At 33.9% G+C, this 25,536-nt stretch overlaps 1 protein-coding gene and 1 long non-coding RNA gene across 7 annotated transcripts; one reads left to right on the top strand and one right to left on the bottom strand.

The window, feature by feature from the left end:
* The first annotated feature begins 1,481 nt into the window (after positions 1–1,481).
* On the top strand, positions 1,482–7,464 carry LOC126971485 (uncharacterized). Of its 4 annotated transcripts, XR_007730904.1 has the most exons (6): positions 1,482–1,865; positions 2,562–2,801; positions 2,905–2,970; positions 4,584–4,708; positions 5,402–5,607; positions 7,332–7,464. It is a non-coding gene; the product is annotated as an uncharacterized LOC126971485 (long non-coding RNA). The 4 variants fall into 4 exon arrangements; XR_007730903.1 differs by lacking the exon at positions 4,584–4,708; XR_007730901.1 differs by lacking the exons at positions 4,584–4,708; positions 5,402–5,607; positions 7,332–7,464 and having other exon boundaries at positions 2,905–3,074.
* A 4,457-nt stretch (positions 7,465–11,921) lies between these two features.
* On the bottom strand, positions 11,922–25,498 carry LOC126971408 (uncharacterized). 3 transcript variants are annotated; one of them, XM_050817720.1, is made up of 11 exons: positions 25,329–25,497; positions 25,059–25,180; positions 22,689–23,065; positions 20,528–20,638; positions 19,709–19,800; positions 18,062–18,162; positions 16,487–16,552; positions 14,286–14,400; positions 13,802–13,910; positions 12,745–12,768; positions 11,922–12,169 (listed from the first exon to the last, which is right to left on the bottom strand). In XM_050817720.1, the coding sequence occupies exons 2-11, from the start codon at positions 25,166–25,168 to the stop codon at positions 12,006–12,008; spliced, it is 1,269 nt and encodes a 422-aa protein (XP_050673677.1). In that variant the 5' UTR covers positions 25,169–25,180; positions 25,329–25,497; the 3' UTR covers positions 11,922–12,005. The 3 variants fall into 3 exon arrangements, with proteins under 3 accessions (XP_050673677.1, XP_050673678.1, XP_050673679.1); XM_050817721.1 differs by having other exon boundaries at positions 25,262–25,494; XM_050817722.1 differs by lacking the exon at positions 12,745–12,768 and having other exon boundaries at positions 25,329–25,498.
* Between the last annotated feature and the right edge of the window lie 38 nt (positions 25,499–25,536).

The following is a 25,536-nucleotide window of genomic DNA, read 5'->3' as shown; positions in this document are numbered from 1 at the left end:
AATATCATCAATACCATAAATTTTAACTTGTTGTTTGAGGGAGTCATAGAAACGAAATATGGCAACATAACGCTCAGGTTAGGTAACCTAACGGCTAGAGGTAAAATAACTGTGAACGCACTGTATATCTTGCTCTGGCTGACTCTGTCGTTGGATACGGGTCTTGCTGTTATACTATATTGCTGCCGAACGTATAAAACATACTTAGAAAAAATACATAACTTACAAAATATGATTACTTAAAACCATTGTGAAAAATCATGTTAAATATAAATTTACAAATAACTGCCAAGAACTATTTTCCTATTGTAATGTCATGTCGATACACTCTAAAATAAGATTCGCTATTTTAGTTGTAGAATTTTATAACATATATTGTAAGAAATATGAGCGTTTTATGAGCGAGAGTATGTCTATATTATTATATATATTAAGATAATTTTGTTTATTGAATAAATAAATAAATATTCATGTTGTTTTATGCTTATATGATGTTATATACTTATTTAATTTCCGATTTTCCGTTTATCCTTTTCTTTCCTCCTGTAACTTGTTTCCCCTTTTTATAGCTAAATGCGCATACTTTGCAGTTTTATTATTTTATTTAAAAGAAGAATAAAATATGCCCCCCCCCCGTGACTTCTAAGAGAATGATAAAACAAAAATATTTATATGATGTACAAATCATGCAAACTTCCACCGAAAAATGGTTTGAGCGAGATCTAGCAAGTTTTTTTTAATACGTCATAAATCATTAGAACGACCTACAAGAACTTTTATATTATGTTACTTGCTGCTACAGAACCCTTCATGGGCGAGTACGACTCGCACTTGGCCTTTTTATAGAAATATTTTCAAGAAAATAATATAATATTATATATGTATAAAATAACCCTAACTTACCAACTATATAAACTGGTATTAGAATACAAACATTTTGTTTTATATGAAAGTGAAGACTGAGACTTAAAGGACATTCTGAAATCGCTACAAATAGAAACTCAGACCACGTGTAGAAGATGGGACCGCCTGACTTGGTGATTATAATATAATAATAATATTGACATACTTTTACACAAATTATCTTGCCCCAAATTAGGCATTGCCTGTGCTATGGGTTGCAAGACGACGATATATTTAATACAATATACTTACTTAAACATACATAAATTTATATAAACATCCATGACTCGGAAACATTCATATTCATCATATCAATGTTTGCACCTACCGGGATTCGAACCCGGGACCTCTAGCTTAGTAGGTAGGGTCGCTGACCACTCGGCTATAAGGTCGTTAAATTTGATTGATTACACATTTCAATTTCCATCCAGTGACTTAGTGACAGGTTAGTTACTTATTCCACTTATTACAAGAGATCAGCATAAAAAAGCCAAATATACAACCTCTATCCTGCATGAAAGTCATAGTAGGTACAAAATAAAAAAAATATATTATATTTTCACTTCAATGAATCTACACATCATTAAAAAGACACCAAAATGACATAGCATCCTCTTGAAAATTTTTGTGTTTATTTTTGCAATATATCAATCCAATCCAATAGCAAATTATGTTTATTAAACAGGCATAACTTATATTGCGACAAATAAAAATAAACAATAATTAAAGATGGGTCAAATTACTGAAAATCCGTCATCTATAAAAATGAAGAAAAGTTCATCTGGTATAAAGAAAACTCGATCGAAATTAAAAGGAAAAGGTGAATCGATAACGCTAAGTGATCCAAAAGTCCAGGTTGTCCTATTGGTAGGATTATTAGCAGTGCTGGCCTTAGCTCTTTGGTTTGGGTTTAAGAACGGCTGCATAGGACGTCGACGACGCAGAAGAAGATCTTGTAGTTGGTAAGTTCAATTTTTATTATATTAATGAGTAACCCGTCATAAACAATCCAACCGGATTAAAGGCCGTTTTCAATAACCTATCTAACCTTAGTTGAACTCACTAGAGGTAGAGAATTCTATCCTTTTACGCTTACTTACATTTTAATAACCTATCGACATAAAGCATTGGACTATAACTATATTGGACATAACTATGGATAGATAAGATCTTGTCAATTAGAATTAGCAACTGTGTGCCTCGGTCTCACTACAGTCGACGCAACGTTAATATTAATTCCTAAAATCTGCATTTTATATATCTACCATATTTTCTATTAAATAAACATACATTCATTACGACACCTGAATAAAGTTTAGTTAATAATTTTAAGCTATAGCTTATCGAGTAGTAAGGTGCAATACACTTAATATATCTATTTAAAGACTATCTGAACTTTCAATATTGGGATATTCACTTTTATTTAAAAATGTGTTAGAAATTATTATTTTTTTTTTAATTAGTAAGTGAGTCTTCCTCTAGAATTGTCTAGAACATGTTACAATTATTAATATTAATAAGAAAGTCGCATTTTGCAACATGTAGTCTCTGCTTAAAGCCTGGGAAAAGTTATAACATTATGAATAGTGCAAAAATTACCTCTAAGACTAAAATTTTTATATCATTGTAATATCATACTAATCAAATAATATTTTTAGCATACACTAGAACGTACTTACTCATGAAATAGTTAACCCAAAAATACGGATATGATAAGGATATGTTTGGTATTAATGAAACATAAAATTACATAACAGATTCGGTCCCATGAACGAAACACCAAGTCGCAGTTTTATAATCACTAAAAAGGAAATAAGAAAAATCCCAACGATTCTACAAACTACGGATATCGAATGAACATACTATTTGGGTATTTGAGAATCATCGGAAGAATCTATGTAGGTAATAAATTTTTTAAACTAACATTTATATAATTACCAGAGAATGGAATTACAATGGTGTTGTCCTAAAAGGAACTAATCATGTTTTAAAATGTTACAGCGCGCTGTTACAGTCTGCAGTAATTACCAATAGAAAAAGTCATTCATCGTAACCAAAAAATTACTTGTAAGTGATTAGTCATATACATGTTTAGTGAGAAAGTATAATACAAGCCCCTGTAAACCACATTATAATGCTATTTAACTTATTAAATTAAAAATTCGAAATAAGTTTGTTCATTTTAGAAATCCCTTTAACTTACTGTATCAAAATTTGTGACAAGATGTATGTCATTATATAACCTATGTTTGTTATATCCAAGCCTCTTAAATGAAATTTGATTGTATCTTCTTAAATGCTTTTAGATTGCGATAATTTTAACTGTAGGTAGTTTAGATTGAATTTAGTCGCCGGTTTAGAAATGGTGAAACAAGTGACCAAATCAATTCGTTATCATCTTATTCATTAGTCAAAAAATTAAACCTATGAATGTCTAGAGTTATATTTTTATATACCTACCAACAAGTTAAACTATAGTGAGAAGAAGTGGTAAGAAAGTCATGGCGTAAGAAAGTCAAGAAAGCCACCCTTTTTTTCTTCACCCCACCACATTCACAGAATGTCGATTTAAATTTGTCGTTTTAGAAATTATTTTGATAACTTATGTAAAGTGATTAAACAAAAATACTCAAATCCTCAATACTCAATTACTTACTCGTGTAAGTAAATAAATGTAAATCATAAAAAAATCACGGTCATATTTTTTAACTACAGTTTCTAATCTATACATAGGGCTGATAGATTAAGGTATTATGCGAGCTTTATAGTAACGATTAATAAGATATTTCTGTTCACGAGCATGACGTATGGACCAGCCATCGCCTCATTCGATCATATATTCAGTTACTGCCGCAAAACAAAATACTGCTTGAAATATTCTGGTCAAGAAGGTAAAGAAGTAGGTAGAAACAGAATTTCTTTAGCTTTTTTAGCCAATATATAAATCTTAGTAAACTTAGAAACAGCTTAAAGTTTTTATACCGTCATTTAATATAATTCGTGGCTTTGTATGGGAAGTGCTCTATGACTGAACTATTGAGGAAGTATTCAGTCCGTACTGTTTCACATAGTATTTTCTTTGATTAACGTAATAAATAGTGATATTCTGATACCTGGTGTTTCGATACTACAAATTTAAGAAGCTTCAAAGTATCGATGCCTATTCGTATCGATTTTTGATGTTTTATTTTGATTTTACTCGGTTGGTATAATCCGTCTACGAGTAATTTATCTCGACTATTGAGGGTAGATGTAAGGAGAATCATCTGTGTATATGAAAAAGTATCCGTCAAAATGTATTAAATTAGGCACCACAGCAGCATCAGGGTAAATCCTAAAAGATGCGCCAAATATAAAATAATACTACTCTCTCTAGGTGCATGTTTTCCTATAATAATTCTTTAAGGTTATATTTACTGCATTATTTTTTATTATTACATTATTTTGTGCAAACGTAAGTTGTTGAAATGTTCAATTATTAACTACTTTAGTCGACATCAATAGTATTTTTTTTAACTCGGCATATTAATTCAATTCGTTTACAATTGCTTCATTCACCATACTTCATACAATACCCTGTGCCTACACCAGCGACATTGTGGAAGCTTTTTGAACTGTGATTTACTGCATAAGCTTTAACTTTAACTAACTTTTTCAACTTTTCTCCCATATGAAATCAGATAAAACTCGTGCTTCGCCCTCCATAATCCCAACAAATCAATTGCACCCGTAAACATCAAACAAAACCCACCATGGACGTTGTGATCTTTTTATGTGTATAGAGGTTTTCGCAAGATCATTTGAGGTGAGAATTTTCACTCTGACGTTTTAATATTGACGTAAATTGTATGGACCAAATGTCAAATAAAAGATAAAATATAAGAAGTTCATACGTTCGGGCCAGACCACGGAACGTAACCCAGCCTACAGACTAAATAATACTACGTGCGAACGTGTGAGCGAGCGAGAATAACTTTACTATGGAGTATGGTAACGAGAGAAATAAGAACCGATTTAGACTTGGATTGGGGGACTTACTTAGGTCGGATTAAGGACAGAAAATATATTATATTCTCTAACGATTAAGGTTTTAATTAAATACCAAAATGTACCAAATGTACTTGTACATCTTATTTGGATGTAGTTAAGCAGAAAGGACTCAAACCACACAGACACTTTTGAGTTAAAGGCATTTGAAGTTTCAGCTCTGAATAATCTTCCAAATAAATATCGAAATAAAAAACAGTTACCTTGTACATTTAAAAAATAGGGTTTTCACTACATGAGAGATTCGACCTTCAGGAGTACGATGGCATACTTAACTCTCTTTTGACGAAAGTGTAGTTTGAGTCCTTTCTGCTTAACTATGTCCATTTGATACCGAGTAAGTATCGCAAGAATGATGCGATGCTAAAAGTACTAGGTATCGTAAATGTATTATACCTACTGAAAGATTGGCAAGGCTAAAGAGTCAGCAAATAGTATAAGAGTGTTTTAGAGCGAGAGAGACAGTCGAGACCATTTCCGTACACGCTATCGTCCTGCAACGACCACGATGATTGTTGCCTAGCGAAACAAATTTTTGTGGAAAGACTCCGTAGTAGTAGCAGATAAAGTAGAAGTCGTCGGAAAAGGTGACGTGTAAGCTGTACCTGAATTTAACTCATCCATGAAGGCAAATCTCCAGAATTACACATTTTACACGTAAGTACGACTTCAAATATTAAATGCAATATTTTAGAATTATTCCTAAAGTCTTATATACTAATAGAGCACTAATCTAGTTTTATCAAAATAATACTCTTGATGTATAGAAATTAGAATAAAAATATAAACAAATACGAAAATTCGTGCTATTTATAACCTAGTTTTTGCTGCTAAGGATTGATACTATCGATAAAATTTTATCGATATTTCCAATTCCCAAGTATATTATAGCTTAAGCAATGTGTAATAATATACTTTGGGTGTTTTATAATTCACATTTTTTTCCGTAGTTTCCAAAGTATATTTACTATATTATTACGCCTGGCAAGTTTATATTATTTTAACAAACTTATCATGAAGACATAGGTAATTATTTGTGTCGTTATTTTGATCGGGAGGTATCGAAAAAAAAAACAAATTTTAATTTTATTAATATTAATAATAGCATTGTGAAATCCGACATGTTTCAGTATAACAGTTGTGTGTTGGTACTTAGACAACTCTATAACCTATTTTGCATGTCAAATAATAGTAATAAAAAATATAGGGTTATTAAAAATATTAAGTTAACATCTTATCTACAATCTTTCTTGCAAATAATATTTTATTTCATTTCAACATTTCCAGCATTAGTTACCCAACACTTACAATGCTTAAAATAGACATATCATACTGACCCAAGCAATCAGGTTTTGGTCTCACTTGATGATTTGCATTGCCAATCTACTAATTTAAGTGGGATAATTTATAACTATGCTTGTTATCGAAACACCTATCGAGTACTTACTACTTACTAGTATTTACTTGTCATTTTTTATTTTTATGGAATAGGAGGACAAACGAGCGTACGGGTTTCATCACTTACCTATTGTTAAGTGATCACCGCCGCCCACAATCTCTTGCAACACCAGAGGAATCACAGGAGCGTTGCCGGCCTTTAAGGAAGGTGTACGCGCTTTTTTTGAAGGTACCCATATCGTATCGTCCCGGAAACACCGCACAAGGAAGCTCATTCCACAGCTTTGTAGTACGTGGAAGAAAGCTCCTTGAAAACCGCACTGTGGAGGACCGCCACACATCCAGATGGTGAGGATGATATCCTAACTTGTGGCGTGTCGTGCGAAGGTGGAATTCGGCGGCAGGAATCAGGTTAAACAGCTCTTCGGAACACTCCCCGTGATAAATGCGGTAGAAGACACACAATGAAGCGACGTCTCTACGCAACGCCAAGTGATCCAACCGTTCACAGAGCACTGTGTCCCCGACAATTCGAGCTGCTCTGCGTTGCACGCGGTCAAATGGATCGAGCTGATACTGGGGTGCGCCAGACCAGAGATGGCAGCAATACTCCATGTGTGGCCGGACCTGCGCTTTGTAGAGCGCTAGTATGTGGGCCGGCTTGAAGTATTGCCGTGCTCTATCAATGACGCCCAGTTTCTTTGAAGCCAATTTGGCTTTGCCTTCCAGATGACCACGAAATTGGCAATCGCTCGAGGTTTCGAGACCCAGTATTCCGATACTAGGCGAGGCTTTGAGGGAAGTGTTGTCGAAGAGCGGTGATTCGACAAATGGGGTTTTTTTAGTGGTAAACGCGCAAACATAAGTTTTACTTGTCAGAATGTGCCTTTGGAATATTTTTAGTTTGTTATTATTTTTATGGTATTGATAAATGCTTTTTGTTATGTATAGTACGTAATATTTACATCCTCTTTGGTTTGTAGGATATTAGCTGTGGTTATTAACCAAAAATAATAAAGACTTGTTAAAGGTCTTAGTTACCAAGTCATAAAATCCAAAAAAAAAATCTTAACCTAAAACGTAAATATTTGTAACAGTGAAACGAAAAAGTAAAAAAGAAATCAGAAATGAGTTCAGCTAAAGGAAATATTAAAAGAAACAGGCCTCAAAAATATCAAAACAGGACTGTTTTCAAGAATGATCTGCACGATACTAGTAAGAAGACTAAAGTTATTAACTCATTACAAATTGCTGGAGTGTGCGAAAGATGCAAAGAAATAATTGAATGGAAAATCAAATATAAAAAGTACAAAGCTCTTACTATGCCAAAAAAATGTGTAGGATGTGAGCAAAAAACAATTAAACACGCCTATCATATTTATTGTGATAAATGTCGTGTTGAGAAGAACGTATGTGCCAAATGCTGTAAGTCTTTGGAGGTATGTTCATATCTTCTTTTTAATTCAGGTCTTAAGTAAATGTACTAGCTTTTTTATGACAATTAACCTCAAACACAAAGAGAATGAATAGGTATGTGATCACTGGCCACCATGGCTCTCTTGTAACATTAGTGACCTATGCTGCTAGCTGACCGTTTAAAGCATTGAATAAACATACATACGAGTTTGAAATCCCAAATCACATAGGTACAGGAAGGAGGCCATAGATCTTACCAGGAGCACTGTGGTGAGAATCAATTGTTCTATGTATTGCACCACTGACACTATAGATGCTGTTCAAGTTTTCAAAACCAGCATAATTTATTTTTTTCATGGTTTTTAAAGTATGTGTATTGTTAAGTGTTGGGATTGTAAAAGCCCATTATAATTTTACAAATAATTTTTCTTTTTCTCAGCAGTCCATACTTTTTACTAGGTAACTCATTACAACACTGCATGTAAAGATTAACATCAATATTACTTATTTTGCAATTGGCAAATGATATAGCACAGGTTAAGTTGAAATCCTTTGTTTCAAATAGAAACATTTATATATTAAATACTTTCCAAAGGACTAGTATTTAATCCTTGTCATAAATTTAATTCGTCTTCATTCTTCATATAATCAAGTTCCTACTGAAAATTATTTTACAATATTGAAATCAAATGTTTGTAGTCAAATTAAGTGTAACTTGGCAGGTATCTGAAAGCAGTAATAAAGACGATACACATAATATTACTGATACTGAAGTTCTAGATATCATGAAAAGACTATCGGAGAGAAAAAGAAGAACTTTGGCCAGGTGTGTATAATAATATTATCTTATTTTCTTTTAATTATGTTTTTAGCTTTTATGTTATGGGACACATGTTAGTGGTGCACTTTTCATCTACATAATAGCAGTCTTTAGTTATAAACTCAGCATAATGAAACAGGGTTCAACAGAATGTGTGTTTTTGAAGTGTATGCCTTGCCATAACATCACTAAGATAGTGGCCTCTTCTGTTATTGACATGCATTATCTTAGGAATAGTTTAGAACTGGACTTTCTTGTAGTCTATTTAGAAGTTAAATCAGCACTTTAACCACAAACCAGTTTTATCATATCATACACAGGTTTATTTATTTATCCATTAAAGATTGGTTCTAGTAAGAAAAAATTGAAAAACGGTTGACCCTAGCCGGCCATCCCACCAGAATCCCGCTTATTCCATACCTAAATACTTCAAATTGTACTTATGATCATTTTAATATAATTTGTATTGTTTTGAGCTCTTCCAGCTCAAAGCGTTAGTTGTTCTATGTTTATGAGCTCTGACTGTCTGGTATAAGTTTAATAAATACTATTTTTTTTTTCAAACAGCAATAATTTTTGAATTAATGAACTGATTTTCAATTTTTCGATTTCGATTTTCGCAGACAATGCTCCACTCAGTGGGAAGCTCCCTTACACAGGATGCCGGCTAGATTATGGGTACCACAACGGCACCTATTTCTGCCGTGAAGCAGTAATGTGTAAACTATACAGTGTTTCGGTCTTAAGGGTGCCATAGCTAGTGAAATTACTAGGCAAATGAGACTTAACATCTTATGCCTCAAGGTGACATGCGCAATTGTAGTGCCACTCATAATTTTGGGGCTTTTCAAGAATCCTGAGTGGCACTGCTTTGTAATGGACAGGGTGTATCAGTTACCATCAGCTGAACGTCCTACTCTTATTGTCCTGTATTTTCATACAAAAAATGCTTATACGTTTTTATTTACCACTATAGATACAAAGTAAAAATAATGTACATTCCTAATTTCCTATTTCTTTATTTATTTCAGATACATCAAAAAAGCAGATGGCAATACTGAGGAAATAGCAAAAATTATCTCTGAAATGTCAAAATTCGAATTAAATGATGACTCATGTGATTCATCTTGTAGTGAAGATTTGTCATGTGATGAAGATTAAAATTATTCAGTTGGATCTAGACTTTTTGTTATGAATTTTTGAAATATTAATAATCTTTGTTAAAACTGTAATAAACTATATGAGAATTTTTTTAAATAGTAAAAAAACAATTTTAGATACTCTCTGATAATACATAAATTAGTATTTACAGTTAATGAACAACATCAACACAAAAACTAATAAAGATAAAGCATAGTTATAAAATTATTTATTTCCATAGACAAATTGATAACCTCATTCAACTCTGCCTAATTTTTTTTGTATATCTTCCAGTACAAAATATTAATACTCTAAAATAAAAATAAGTTGTGACTGAAACACACTAACATTATCACTTCAATATATGGAATACACAGGGGTGTGCATTCCATATATGCCAATAAGCATACCCTACCTACCATATTTAGAGTCTAAATAATATACCTACACTAGATTCCAAGATAATTCAGATAAATTTAGTTCTTTTATTCTATAATCGAACTTCTATTGAACACCCAACCAGTGAGTTTTTCGTTACGCGATATACTAAATACCTAAAGTAAGCAGTTCCGATAATGCTTACTAAAGGCTAGTAGAATACGTTCAATTTCTATTACATAATTTATTTGTCAAGGTTATACTACCACAGCAAAAAATATCCAATTACTATGTATATCGTTCTTAAATATGACCATCGCAATTTGACATCTTTAACACATCCGGGGTAGGCATACTTATGACACTTCGAAATGACAATAATTGTTAGCTGTCACGAATTAAACCAATGAAAGAAAATTATAAATATACATTATGATTAATTATTATAACATGTCTCGTTCGCTTAGTGACCGAGTTTCAACTTTATTGCGCTCACATAAGAGTGTTGACATCTTACTTCTTCAGCACGGATCCGCACTAGATCCGGCGTAAACTTCCATAGAATTAGTTCTACGACTACGGACGTGTTTTCACGGGTAGGGATCGAACTTAGAGCGCTTTCGCACTACCTATCTGTATCTGAGAAATCACGGTCCGGAGTAAGTAGTCGTAGAACTATTTCTATGGAAGTTTACGCCGGATCTAGTGCGGATCCGTGTTTTCACGGATACAGATCGGACGTAGTGCGAAAGCGCTCTTATGCCAACAGATTCTTAATATTTTATTTTTTCAGTACCCAAATACCACTTGGGTTTTTCTTGCATAAGCTAATTTTCCACCAACAAATTAATTTGCCAGGTTCAGTCGTTATTTTGTCCTAGTAACTAAGCGTCAATAATAGACCAAATGTGTGTCCTGTTACGAGAGTACGTTACACTGTTGACGCAAATTCGTAAATTTTTCTCGTAGTATTGTTAAATGAATCGCGGAATTATTTGTTGAGCATATAACCAAGGTATTTTGTTTAAGTGGTATTGTTATTTCAAGAATATTTAATAATAAAAAGTTATAAGTATCTATTCATTTTCCTCCTGCCATTATATTGTTCGTATTAAGGAATATCATCGATATCCATATTACGTTATTCCGGAGCAGAATATGCATATTTTATTTGTGATGTTTGCTTGCAGGCTTAATTTTATTCTAATTAACAAGACTTGACCCTATTATGGAATACCATATTCCATATAAGGTCACATTTTTGAGAGGCAATAAATCAACTATATATATATATAGTTGATTTATTTTAGTTTAATGATATTACGGGAAGTGTTTATTATTTGTTGATTTAATTATTAATTTTTATGAGCGACTATTACTGTATTTCATTATAACCCTTGAGACTTGAGAATTTGTTTAGGTATTCCATAATCGGTCCTTTTCCCACGGCCAGTAGTATTGTGACATAGCGGTCTACGCCAAAATAAGTAACCCTAACATTTTCGTATCAAGTCATGGAAGTATAGTATACATATGCTACATATTGCTCATAGAAAATACCTAGTCCTTTATTGACAATATAATCTACCGCCGTGTATTTTTTTTAGAGTATTGAGACAATAAAGTAAAGTGATCATGCTTTCTTGAAACACCAGAGGAATCCCAGTCCTACGTGTAAAGGTAGGTTATTCATTTGGCATCAGCTTGGAAATACTACCGAAAAATCTATTACACAGTTCGGTTTGAATGTAGAAGAAACATCCATGAAAACTGCACTATGTTGACACGAAAAATAGAAGGACATTAATATAAAACGCAATTCAAGATCCATTTAATCTATTATTATATCTTAAATACAATGTTTTATACTGTATATAATAAAATACGTATAGTAATAACGTTCTTAGTTTTCGGTTTCTTCCCAATTTTCCCCATTCTCCTCCCAATTATTAGCGATCATCTCTGCCTCATCGACATCCTCCTTCTCATCATCATCTGCGTCATCCTCCGCAATGGCTGCATCATCCTCCGCATTGGCTGCATCATCCTCCCCTAATACGGCATCAACTAAAATTCAAAGGAAAATCATTTACAATAATACACTACTATTAGACTATACAGTATTTAGTATAACATATTCTGTGTTATTAGTAAACACTAAGTTATTCCAAATTTAAAACTGTTTCGGCCTTACAAATAAACTTGGTATAAAGTAAGAACTGGTGATAAACAAAGAAAATGCAAAATGTTTACAATATCGTTGACAACACTGTCAATACAATGATAATTCTGGCCTATGGACTTGCATCCCGTGCCACTAAATAAATTAAAAAAAATGATAATTCTGAAGTTTTCCGAATGACAAGCTGCCTTGCAAATAAACGCGGGAAACGTTATACGTCCGAACAAACCATTCGTAAGCAAAATGTCTATTTGTAAACGTTTTACATATTCTTGGTTTATGCTTAGTTACTTTATGGCAATTTTATTTGTAAGGCCGTTTGTCTTTGTCACTACATAATTACATGACAGGAAGAAGTAATTTTAAACTTGGGGCAACTTTACACCGTGTTTATTAATAACACAGATTAAGTATTTCAATTCACATCTCGGCCTCTGACGTGTAATATGAAGTATTTTACCTTCAGCTCTGACAGCAGCTTCTTCTGTAAAGAAAAAACGTACCTATGAGTCATAATACTTAATATGGAGGTACATTTCATCACACCCGTCAAGCAGATATCGATTTGCCAAAACAAAAATACAAGCTGTCTTACATAATTTGTTAATTTACGCCACCTTAGATCATCTATACGTCTATATAGACTTTGACAGTTGTGAAAACGTGGAAATAAATTTAGTTTAGAACTACCCTCTATTTTGAGTAATGCACACATACTAACACACAGTGTCGTACAAATCGCGAGCGAAAGACGCTTGTCACGCACGCTAAAGAATTAAAGCTGGCCTGTTCTTTTTTGGTTGTCTAACAGCAAGAGACTCTCTAGACGTATAAATTATAGGTTTTTCAAGAATCCTGAGCGGCACTGCATTGCAATGGGCAGTGCGTATCAATTACCAACAACTGATCGTCCTGCTCGTCGCGTGCCTTATTGTCATAAAAAAAATACCTGGCGTCAGAATGAACGAACGCCTACTCAGTGGTTCGTTTAAACACGTTTTAGTTAAAAACAAGCTAAACACTGTTTTGTAATAGAAAAAGATAAACTAATTTATGACACAGTTTTAATAATTAGACAGTGTTTAACAAAACACGTGTCTAATAAGCCATGTTTTAATTTATGTAATATTTTTTTATAACACCGCTAGTGGTTAATTGTATTTAAAAAATCAGAAGAAAAAAATGAGGTTTAAACTCGCACTTTTATTTAAATACTTTTTGATAATGCATTTTTCACTTATGATAAATGCATAACAATATATATATATATATATATACATACAAAACATAAAAATTAAGAAATGATTCACTTTTGTATTATGCTTAAGGTGGTTAAAATTATCACAAATAGTCATCCGTGTGTAACAGGACCTAACGAGAATAGGCCATATTACCAATAACCCTGTATATATCATATCCTGTAAATATTGAATCCTGGAGTATTGTATATAAGTGTCTCACCAGCTATATAATATTTTATTTTAGTAAAAATTAAAAAAAAAACTTGATATGGGTACCTTGTTGTAGTGCCCCTCTGGTCAGCTGTAATATATGTTTTCTCTCATTGGACAAGTGCTTTCTACCGTTCTTGTGAACAGTCATTTGTTCCGTGCAAGTAGCGTAAGTCTAAAAAAGTAATTTTCATATTCATCATTGAGATACATCATAAATACTCCAAGTGAAATACTGATAAAAAAAATTATTAAATTATGTATTATTTTGCGGAATTACAAAATTATCCAAATTTTGAATATCACCAGTTTTTCGGGGACTTGGGACCATGTTAACTTATATTGAAACAAATTATCAATTTGACATGTGTTTCGCCTGTACACGAGACATCCTCAAGAGATGGTAACTCGCAAAATTCTGGCGCAAGTTTTGACTAGTATATATTTGAACAGTAATTCCCTCTACAAAACTGGGCTGGAAAGAGAACCCATCCAAGGATATTTAAAGAAAATTAGACCTAAAAGATATGGACAGGAATGTAATAATTACCTTACAGACTTCACAGTACAATTCAGATGAAAGTTGCTTGTCAGCCTTCTCTTGGTCTGCTTCAGAGACATCACCGACTTTCAAATATTTCTTCTCACGGCGAATCAATTGGTTTCTATAAAAGTCACATTACTATTGGGTTATCTTCAACCTAATAATTATTCATTCGCATAGTCATTCATAATTCTGCCATAGTATAAGATAGCCACCCCTAGCGCGAAGAGACTGGGCACTAAGCACTATCCTTCCATTCGAATCCCCGGGCCTTTGTAGAACCTTTCCTGCCCTCATACTGATGGAAATCCTACTACCGCACATTATTAATAATGTCCCATATACTCTCAAGTTTGTGGTGGAGGTTCTTTTCAAACCAAATGCTGTGAAAATAGGCCCCCTTATTCATAATAGTCTGCTAACTTAAAGCATTGCTAATTCTCACTCTGTCTTCTTCTATTGACCTAAGTCAGAATGAAAAATAACACTTTGTATTAGCTGTTATAAGTTAGCGGACCATTATGAATACGTGGAATAGACTAATCTGCCTGTCCTTTGTATTAAAGACATTGGAGAAAACGCTAGATATCTGTAATAAAAACTGTTCTTAGAAAGAGCGCTTTCCATCACAGCGATTACATATACCAATTACCAAGCTAAAAATTAGACAGACACGGCTCTTATACGAACCCACCAACATGCGGCAACAGCAGTATGTCTATTTAGATATTGAATGTTGACAATACTTCTCATCGAGCCATCAGAGAGGAGGTGTTGAGCTAATCAAGAATATTTTTGATGCCTGGTACTTCTCTCAGTATGGGGGTACGACAAGGGTCTATTTTTAGACCATTCCTCTTCCATATCTACATAAATGATCTTCCTAACCTTTAAGAACCAAAACATACGGTAGTTTGCGGATAGCATTTCACTCATATTCAAAGTGAAAATAAATTAATTTAAGTATGACGAAGTAAACGATATTCTATCGTGTACTGGTTTAGCGTTAATAACCTGTATGTCATATAGCAAGAAAACGAAATATATAAAATTTACCGTGCCAAATGTCAAAGTTGTGGATTTGAGTATTTTGTTAAACGGAGATATTATTAAACCGGTGTTATCTACTATATACTCACAACTGATGAACTTAGACCACTTATCCAAATGTAATAAGGTGGTTAATCTAGTAAAGGTACGATGGTATAAAAAGAAAAGAGGCAGCTGACGAGCTAACTAAGAAAGGACCTAAACCCTTCTGTGGCGTCGAAGAATCTCTAATCCGCTAACCATTCGCTCTCGTTGCCAGTCTTAGGCGGCTAACCATTGGGTAAAAGCTACCCATAAACATGTTCAGAAAGCAATAATCCTCACAGCATTCCAATCTGGGCATTGCAAGCTTATAGGAGCATTTGAAACCCTGAGTATTCTGCACCCCTTAAAAGTTATAGGCCTTAAATACTTGATTTATAATTAACATCTCCGACCACGCAAGGTTAAACTTTCCTAAATGTTTGCCTGAATCTATTCACCATAAGGACTCAAACGCGCATCTGAGCACATAACATACGGGGAGCTTGATTTATGTGCTGGAATACCTAATCTAATCCGAGTATACTCTGCCACCAGCAGAATGTTAAACTCATTGGGAACAGTTATCAATTTTTGTTATAGTTTTGCAATTGAGCAACTTTTTAATAAGTGTAACAAAAATAATGTAACTTACAATAAAAACTTATATAACTAATGATATAACAGCTATTTTTGCAACAGTAAATTAATGATTATTTACTTGTGAACAGACCTTTGACCTTCATAATTTAAGTCAGAGAAGCAATACTTACTAATAGCTTTTGGGCAAATATAAATAATGGGTTCGAATCCCTATAGGTGCAAGCATTTATATGATGAATATGGATGTTTGTTTCCGAGTCATGGATGTTTAAATGTATTTATGTACGTTTAGGTAAATATATTGTATTAAATATATCATTGTCTTGTAACCCATAACACAGGCTATAGACGCTTAACTTGGGGCAAGATAATTTGTGTAAAAAAGTGTGTCAATATTATTATTATTATTATAAAATAGAAAGATAATTTATCTGTTGGTGTCATATAAACATATCTTGAGAGGTGTTTTGTGAAGAATTTAATGATTTCATTTCCTTACAGTTAATGAGAGATATATATGAGAAAATACTTACAAGCGGCTTTTCATTCCTGGCTGGACCAAGATCGGGTTTTTTGGTTTCTTCCGACCTTCAATAATTCTATAATGAAAAAGCAAGTAAATAAAAGATTTTAAACATGATGCCAAGATATAAATTGATTTGAATAAAATTGTAAATGAGACTCGGGCTGGATAATTTTTTGGGGACAAGGGGACTGTGGTGTGTCCTTAGTCCCCTTTGACAAAGAGACCATTTTAAATATAATATATTGTCTATAAGCGGGGCTACAGGGTTTTTTTTATATGAGAGGGAGCAAGAGGCACACGTGATGGAATGTGGTGGGGGCAACCGCTCATTGTCAAGTGATGTGTTGCCGGCCTTTATGTTGGGAATGTGCTCAATGCTTAAAGGTCCCTAAATAGTATCAGTTCGGGATAACTGCAGGTGGTAATTGATTCCATAAAGTGGCTGTACCAAGCAAGAAATTTCTTAGCAAAACGCGCGGTGTTAGAATGCCAGACGTTCAACACGATACGGGTGGAATTTTGCATTTTGACTTAATGTATTTATATTATTATTATTAACTAAAATACTCATAATTTATCACAACTTACTTGTGTAAGTTAAAAAATAAAGAAACGTCTTAATAAGTTTGTTTTTGCAATAAGAAGAATAAAAAAAGCTATATCGGAAAAAGCAGCTTTAACGGCTTACCATGCTTACGTAGAATCTATAATTAGGTATGGTATCATAATATGGGGTAACTCAACAGTAATAAATAGAGTCTGAATAGCGCAAAAAAAATGTTTGAGGGCTGCAGCGGGAAAAGGACCCCTTGAAAGCTGCATACACTTCTCTCACACAAAACACTTCTCTTTTCCCATCCAGGGACGCCACCAAACTACATTTCAGCGAAACTGTTTTTGTATGTGCATAAAAATCTATAATCACATCCCAAAAATAATAAGAGAGGTATCGTCAAATAGGAATTTCTCATCTAAATTTAAAATATACCTTAGTAAAAACTGCTTATATTCATTAGACGAATATTTTCAACTAAAAACTTGACTATATATTATATAATACTGCTAATAATCTATTGTTAAATTGATGTTATTGTTACTAATGATTTAGAAATGTATTTTATAAAATTTGCACGTCATATATGTGGCAAACATGTACTTTATATTTTTTTTCATGATAATAAGGGACGAGACGAGCAGGGCGTTCAGCTGATGCTAATTGATACGCCCTGCCCATTACAATGCAGTGCCGCTCAGGATTCTTGAAAAACTCAAAAATTCTGAGCGGCACTACAATTGCGCTCGTCACCTTGAGACATAAGATGTTGTCTCATTCGCCCAGTAATTTCACTAGCTACGGCGCCCTTCAGACCGAAACACAGTAATGCTTACACATTACTGCTTCACGGCAGAAATATTTATGTAACATCAATTTAACATGTTTATGCAAATAAAAACTTTGACCTTTGAAGGATTTTCGTGCCCTATATCTAGGCGGCATCCTATGCAAAGGAGCCGCCCACTTATTGTTAGTAACAAGATGCCCCATTTTCTTATGCACAGATACTTAATCAAAATAACTTACGCCCGATGAGTTTTTCCCGAATAATGGGAGTCTGAGTGAACTTTAGACGTGATGTCTATATCACATAGTTCACAGTATTGCTCTCGTGGCTTAAGTGGTCCCTGAAATATATTATATTTATTAATATACAATGGCGACACTAAATGAACACGTGGGTTACATTCGAGAGCCACATATATTAGTATGATACTAATAAAAAATTAAATCTAAAAATCTAATCTAATAAGTATATAAAATTCTCGTGTCACGGTGTGCGGGACCGAACTCCTCCGAAACGGCTTGACCGATTCTCATGAAATTTTTAGTGCAAATTGGGTAAGTCTGAGAATCGGACAACATCTATTTTTCATCCCCCTAAATGTTAAGGGTGGTCCACACGAATTTTTTTTTTAATTTGTTTGATTATGATATGATTATTATACATACAACTTCAAATTTTCACCCATCTACGATCAACAGTTACTTTTGTTCGCGATTTTAATATCGGCAATACAACGTTTGCTGGGTCAGCTAGTTAAACTATATATTGAAATTTTGAAAATTTCAAACAAATGAATTATACATTTAGGAAACAAAATTATTATCACCCATATGTGGTCCAACAAGTAGGCACGCAGTAGGTGTCAGTGCATACCTACTGCATACGCTAGCACGCAGCTACTAGATTACTTACAGGGTGTTCCAAAATGTTATTATGGAAAATTGTTTTATTGGGGTGAATTATGTGTGTTATTTATTCATTTGTTTTCGCTTTTGTAGCTCCACGTATTTTTGGTAAATGTTTATTGATACGCCCTGCCCATTACATAGCTCGATTCGATAGCTCTCTAGCTCAATAATAATAATCGAACATATTATTATCTCGAACCCGCCACCTCTCGAGTTCCGTCCGAGTGCACTTTCCAACTGAGCCAAGCATTCAAGCTCAGATCGTACTACATAGTTCATAATATTTGGTTACAACTTTAATTTGCATAGTAGGGTAATTTTATAAATAAAACATTATTAGATGACCCCTTTAACCCAGTGGTAAGTGACCCTGCCTACTAAGCTAGAGGTCCCAGGCTCGAATTCCGGAAGGTGCAGACATTTATATGATGAGTATATGTTTGTTTCCGAGTCATAGATGTTAATTTGTATTTATGTATGTTTAAGTAAGTATATTGTATTAAATATATTGTTTTCTTGTACCCATAGTACAGGCTATGCCTAGTTTGGGGCAAGATAATTTGTGTAAGTGCATCATATTGACCTTTTTTTTTAATGAAATAGGAGGACAAACGAGCGTACGGGTCACCTGTTGTTAAGTGATCACCGCCGCCCACAATCTCTTGCAACACCAGAGGAATCACAGGAGTGTGGCTGGCCTTTAAGGAAGGTGTACGCGCTTTTTTTGAAGGTACCCATGTCGTATCGTCCCGGAAACACCGCACAAGGAAACTCATTCCACAGCTTTGTAGTACGTGGAAGAAAGCTCCTTGTAAACCGCCCTGTGGACCGGACCGCCTTGAGAACCGCCACAAATCCAGATGGTGAGGATGATATCATAACTTGTGGCGTGTCGTGCGACGGTGGAATGACTTATGCAAAACTACTGCATTGTTTGAGTACACCTTAAATTTACTATTAAAGTTCTAAGATACATACCAATTTCCCAAAATTTTCTTGGATTTGGGATTTTTTTGCCACCCACTTCTTTTGGCTCTTGATGTGGTTTTTGGAAATGTAATGTAAACGAGCTGGAAATTATAAATGATGTAAGAAACCATATAATAATAATACACCATTATGAATCATAAGAATCCTTTTACAAAAAGAAACCTGGAAACCTTGAAACACATATAATATATTTTAAAACAAGGTAACTAACTATAAATTAATGACACTTGCAATGTAGCTGTCTTTTCCAGTTATGTTGCATTTTTATTATTATTATTATTTATTTAATCTGACATTTTGACTTTTCGTTTTGCTCGTCAAAAGTAGTCTTCATTTCTCTTCTTTAAATTAGAAAATATTTGCTAGAGGCTACGGTCTGTGTGGTGGGTGGTTAATTTATTCGAACAGATGCGTTGTCCTGCGAAACCATTCGCTAGTTTCCTTCTCTTGTTTTGCTTTTCCCCCTTCTCCAGACTCCAGTCTTTACTCCTGGTTATATGCTCGGATCCATATTTCATCAATGCTGACAATGCAAGTATAAATTTCATCAGTAATATTTCCACAGCTACCAGAACTCCTGTTAAGTTGTGACACGACACTGGTTGATCAGTGACATGGCCAATTGTGGCATATGCGAGTAATTATTCACCTGCGTCATTTTGCAGATGATTTAGTATACCAAATAGGTTATACTCAATCAGTGTGCCATTTTAGCCATCCCTCATATTCAATATCATGGTCAAATTGCAACCCCCTGCTTTTAGGATGTAGTTGTTTTACACCCTGTATATAAAAATGAATACTTACATAGAGCAAAGGAATCTAACTCGACAGCACAAAGTCCACAGTATTCTGGCTTTATTAATTCCAACATTTCACTTGTTAATTGTTTTAAGTTCTCTTGAGTCATGCCACATTCTGAAAGTAAGTAAATATTACACCTTTAAACACGGAGTAAACCATCACCTTATGTAGTACAAACAACATTTCTAGCCACATAAAAGTATTTAGTGGTCTTAGCACTGCAGTGTTTGCAATAATGTGTTAGCATTCACAAAGCACACATTGAAACGGCTAGCTAGCCTAAAGGCATGTAGACAACATAATTATGATGATACTAGCTGATGCCTGCGACTTCGGCCGCGTAAATAAAGGATTTTTAAAAATTATAAGCAAGTCGAATTGTCGGGGTCCCGGTGCTCTGTGAACGGCTGGATCACTTGGCGTTGCGTAGAGACGTCGCTTCATTGTGTATCTTCAACCGCATTTATCACGGGGAGTGTTCCGAAGAGCTGTTTAACCTGATTCCTGCCGCCTAATTCCACCTTCGCACGACACGCCACAAGTTAGGATATCATCCTCACCATCTGGATGTGTGGCGGTCCTCCACAGTGCGGTTTTCAAGGAGCTTTCTTCCACGTACTACAAAGCTGTGGAATGAGCTGCCTTGTGCGGTGTTTCAGGGACGATACGACATGGGTACTTTTAAAAAAAACGCGTACACCTTGCTTAAAGGCCGGCAACGCTCCTGTGATTCCTCTGGTGTTGCAAGAGATTGTGGGCGGCGGTGATCACTTAACAACAGGTGACCCGTACGCTCGTTTGTCCTCCTATTCCATAAAAAAAAAGTATTGGAATGAAGATTATCTCATGTTCTATTCCAGTTCGGGTATTCGCTCCCGTTCCCAATATATTATATTAATCTTATTTTGAGGAAGATTGCTATAGCCAACTAAACCTACTATTGGTATAGTCATCAAAAGCTCATCGACATGAATCTAAATTTATCACAAATACCCATGGGAACTATGGATCTTATTGGGATAAAATGTAGCCTATGTCCTTTCCCAACCACTCTATCGCTGTAGCTCCGGCGTAAAAGCGTAACAAACAAACATACATTCGCATTAGGGATATGATATGATTCATAATGAGAAGTTTAGTCATGTAAATGTTATGACAGTATACTAAGACATACGAGAATGAGAACGTCTTTTACACCCACACCAATATTAACCAATTTAACCTTGTAAGACTCTCTTAAAGTGCTTTAAAAGGGACCAAACAAACATTATCATTAAGGCATTTGAAATCGCAAGTTGCAACTAACACCAACATACTTATTAAGGTACCAAAGTTTTGGCGTTCATTCAATTTCAAATACTGGAGCCTAGTAAAAATGTCAGTATTATGTTGATGATATCAGTGATTGATTTTGTGAATAGAGTGCTTAAGTAAAAGAAAAAGTGTCAGCTGTTAATGTTTGCCATTTCGTCATCCAAAATAATGCTCACACAACATTGAGGTAAAAAGAAAACTCAAATAATATCAGAAATCTAATTTTGTCACTCTAATTATGCATTGTAATCAAACTATCAAATTATCAATGAACATTCCAATGCAATTATTTACTAGATTCTGTGTGAGGATTTATTAGAATTCTATCAGGAGGACTTATATATAAAGAAACATTTAAAATCCCTTACTGATCTTCGGTGGCATGCTCTTAGTATTCTTTCAAGTTTTTATTTTTAATTGTACCTATATCACATATTGTTATATGCTTGCTTCCAAGCAAGTGGTTCTTTCTGTTGTCTCTGCCTGACGGGAAATAGGTGTGAGTGTGTGTTTTAATATAAAACTCATATTATATTATTAAAGAATATTGTTGATGGCTGAATATATGCTATTAGAAGGCTGTTTTCAATAACCTATCTATCCTTAGTTTAAGTTACTAGAGGTAAACAAATCTATCCTTTTACGCTTACTTACATTTCAAATAACCTATCGACATAAAAAATTGGACTATAACTATTTTATTGAAAACTGCCATTAAATGAGAAAAAATAGCTTCGACTTATGTTAAATAACCGATTATGCTTTACAGTACATACAGTTTTAATTTTTCTTTATTGTAATGATTATTTTACTAAATACAACACAATAAGTGTAATATTATAAAACTTACTTCTTAAATATTTAATTGCTGCATTATGATTAGGTTTTCTGGGTCGGGAAACAGGTTTATTAGACAGGCCTGGAATAAGGGGTTGTGGTGGTCCAAAATCTGATGGAGGTCCAAAATCTGATGGAGGTCCAAAATCTGATGGAGGACCAAAATCTGATGGAGGACCAAAATTTGGTGGAGGTCTAAAATTTGGACGAGGACCAAAATTTGATGGAGGTCCAAAATTTGATGGACGTCCGAAATTTGATGGAGGTCCAAAATCCAATGGAGGTCCGAAATCCAATGGAGGGCGAAAATTTCTTGGAGGTCCAAAGTTGCGTGTAGGACCATACCCCCCTCGATAATCTCCATATGCATTATTGTATCGATTATTATTCCTGAAATTACAATAATAACCATGTTAAAAAGCATTATTGTAATAAACAAATTAGTTTGTATTTATTTATTCATTTGGTAATTTTACAGCTATACAATTGTGTAAAAATAAAAACATAAGATTCCCAGATTCAGAGAAAAACAATTTTAAAGAATATAAGGTTAGGTTAGTTAAGAAGGAAGCACTCATTTGCATAAACTTTACCTGCCTATGGTGGGTACCTAACTATAGTTATTCGGAACCAAAAACCAATCATGATTTAAAGAATGGGATAAAAGCCTTAAATAGGTAATCTCATAATGAAGTAGGTAGGTATATTACTTCGTATAACATAGTTAATTTATAATAAATAACACTATGTAATGTTAGCATAATATATTGAGGAAATATAATTAGTATCTCAACTCACCATAAAGCAACACAAAACAACGGCATGGGAACGATATAAAATTCAAATATCCTTTGCTGTTATGTGTGGATATTTAGTTTCAAGTATAAGTACTTGAAAAGTAAGGAGATTTCAGCATTAGAAAAAGGCAAGATTTTAAACACCTGCATAACACCATGTATGTCCTATGGATGCCAAACCTGGGCCCTTACAAGCAAAAATATGAGAAAACTGGAAGTATGCCAAAACACCATGCAGAGGAGCCTATTGGACATAAAATTAAAGGACAGAGAAAGACTAACGGACATAAGAGAAAAAACAAAGGTGATCCCCATAACAAAAACTGTGAAAAAACTTAAGTGGAAATGGACGGGTCATATGATCAGAGGCCCAAACAAGTGGTCACAGAAACTCGCCCATTGGTACCCGAAAGATGCTAAAAGAAAGAGAGGCAGACAGATACTAAGGTGGGAAGATGACATAAAGAAGGTTGCTGGACCAGTTTGGAGTAGAGAAGTGCGGGACGAGCGCGCCTATAGGAGGCCTATGTCAGTGGACAAACTAGACACATTGTTAAAAAATAGAGGGAAAAAAAAATAAACATGTTACTTCATAACTAATGTCTAGAAATAAGGCTATCTTTATAAGTACTTAAGGTATTCGTTGGAATTAAGTAAGCAAAAAATGACGCTGAATGTCACTGAAAGCATAGACTCACAAAATGACACGTTGTTTCCATTTGATTCTAATTGGTTAACTAGATATTATATTCCCAAAAATATTGATCTTTTTATGAAGATTAATAGCGATTGATTTTATTAACGATGATTGATTTTATTGTTGACGACCTGTATAGCTGAGTGGTTAGCGATTCTAACTACTAAGCTAGAGGTCCCGGTAGGTGCCAGCATTAATATGATGAATATTGATGTTTTTTCCGAGTCATAGATGTTTATATGTATTTATGTATGTTTAAGTAAGTATATTGTTGTCTTGCTACCCATAACACAGGCTTATATGCCTAATTTGGGGCAAGATAATTTGTGTAAGTGTGTCAATATTATTAATTCAATACTAAAAAGTACTTATAAAATAAAAAAAGATACTTGGGACAGGAACTACTTTATTTTAAGTCCCAAACTGAATGTATAAATGTAATTTAACTTATCAAATATATTGTTGTCTGACACATCCATGGCCCATGTATGGCCTCAATATATGGACAATCCCCTTTGTGTTTAAATTATACATTTACAAATAATGATGCTACATGCTTCTTTGTAACTTTCCAATCTTTTGTAACATTTAAATCATATTTTTTTTTTAATCACTTATTACATATGTTGCAAAAATTTTAAATATAACCATAAACATCTACACACCTAAATATATGAGCTGAAATGAAGCAAAAAATTGTAAATGAAACTATAAGTGACCATTATTTTAGTTAAGGAAGTGATAGCTTGTATGGAGTAACTAAGTGATGTGGAGTGTGGACACTTGGTTAGCATTGGATACCTTTGCTGTTTAGGTCTACATACTCTATAGACTTTCGTACTGATCAAGTTGAAGCCAACTATCTAATAAGTTTTTAAATGTAACTCACCTCCGCTCAGATATTGGTCTCATATAAAAAGGCTTCACATTATTATAATTATCTTGATAATCGTCGAAATCGTCACTAGGACCCATATCCCAGTTATCGCTTTCCATCATTTCTGAAGTTATCTGTAAGATGTGGTAAGCTATATACATGTAAAAATTATACTAATGTAATGTTTTTGGACCAATTTTAAATAATGTACTTACGACAAGATCTACAGAATATCTTATAATAAGTGAAAAACCGGCAAAAGTTGCCTCGGAAATGACTTACATATATCTTCTATAATCAATAAATAAAGAGTTTTAAAATAATAATTAATCGATACTAGGTCTTAGAAGCTAAGTTATTATTAATATAAACTTATAAAATAGTTTCTCTGTTCTTATAACATCAACAACTATCAATGTTCAACAAAAATCGAAAATGGCGACGTAGGTACTTTAAAATACTGTAAAAGTGTTCTGTGGTAGGTACCAAA

Source organism: Leptidea sinapis, chromosome 23 (assembly GCF_905404315.1).
Source record: "Leptidea sinapis chromosome 23, ilLepSina1.1, whole genome shotgun sequence".
Taxonomy (NCBI): domain Eukaryota; kingdom Metazoa; phylum Arthropoda; class Insecta; order Lepidoptera; family Pieridae; genus Leptidea; species Leptidea sinapis.
The sequence above is the reverse complement of the archived record's forward strand: the minus strand, read 5'-3'. Positions and strand labels throughout refer to the sequence as shown.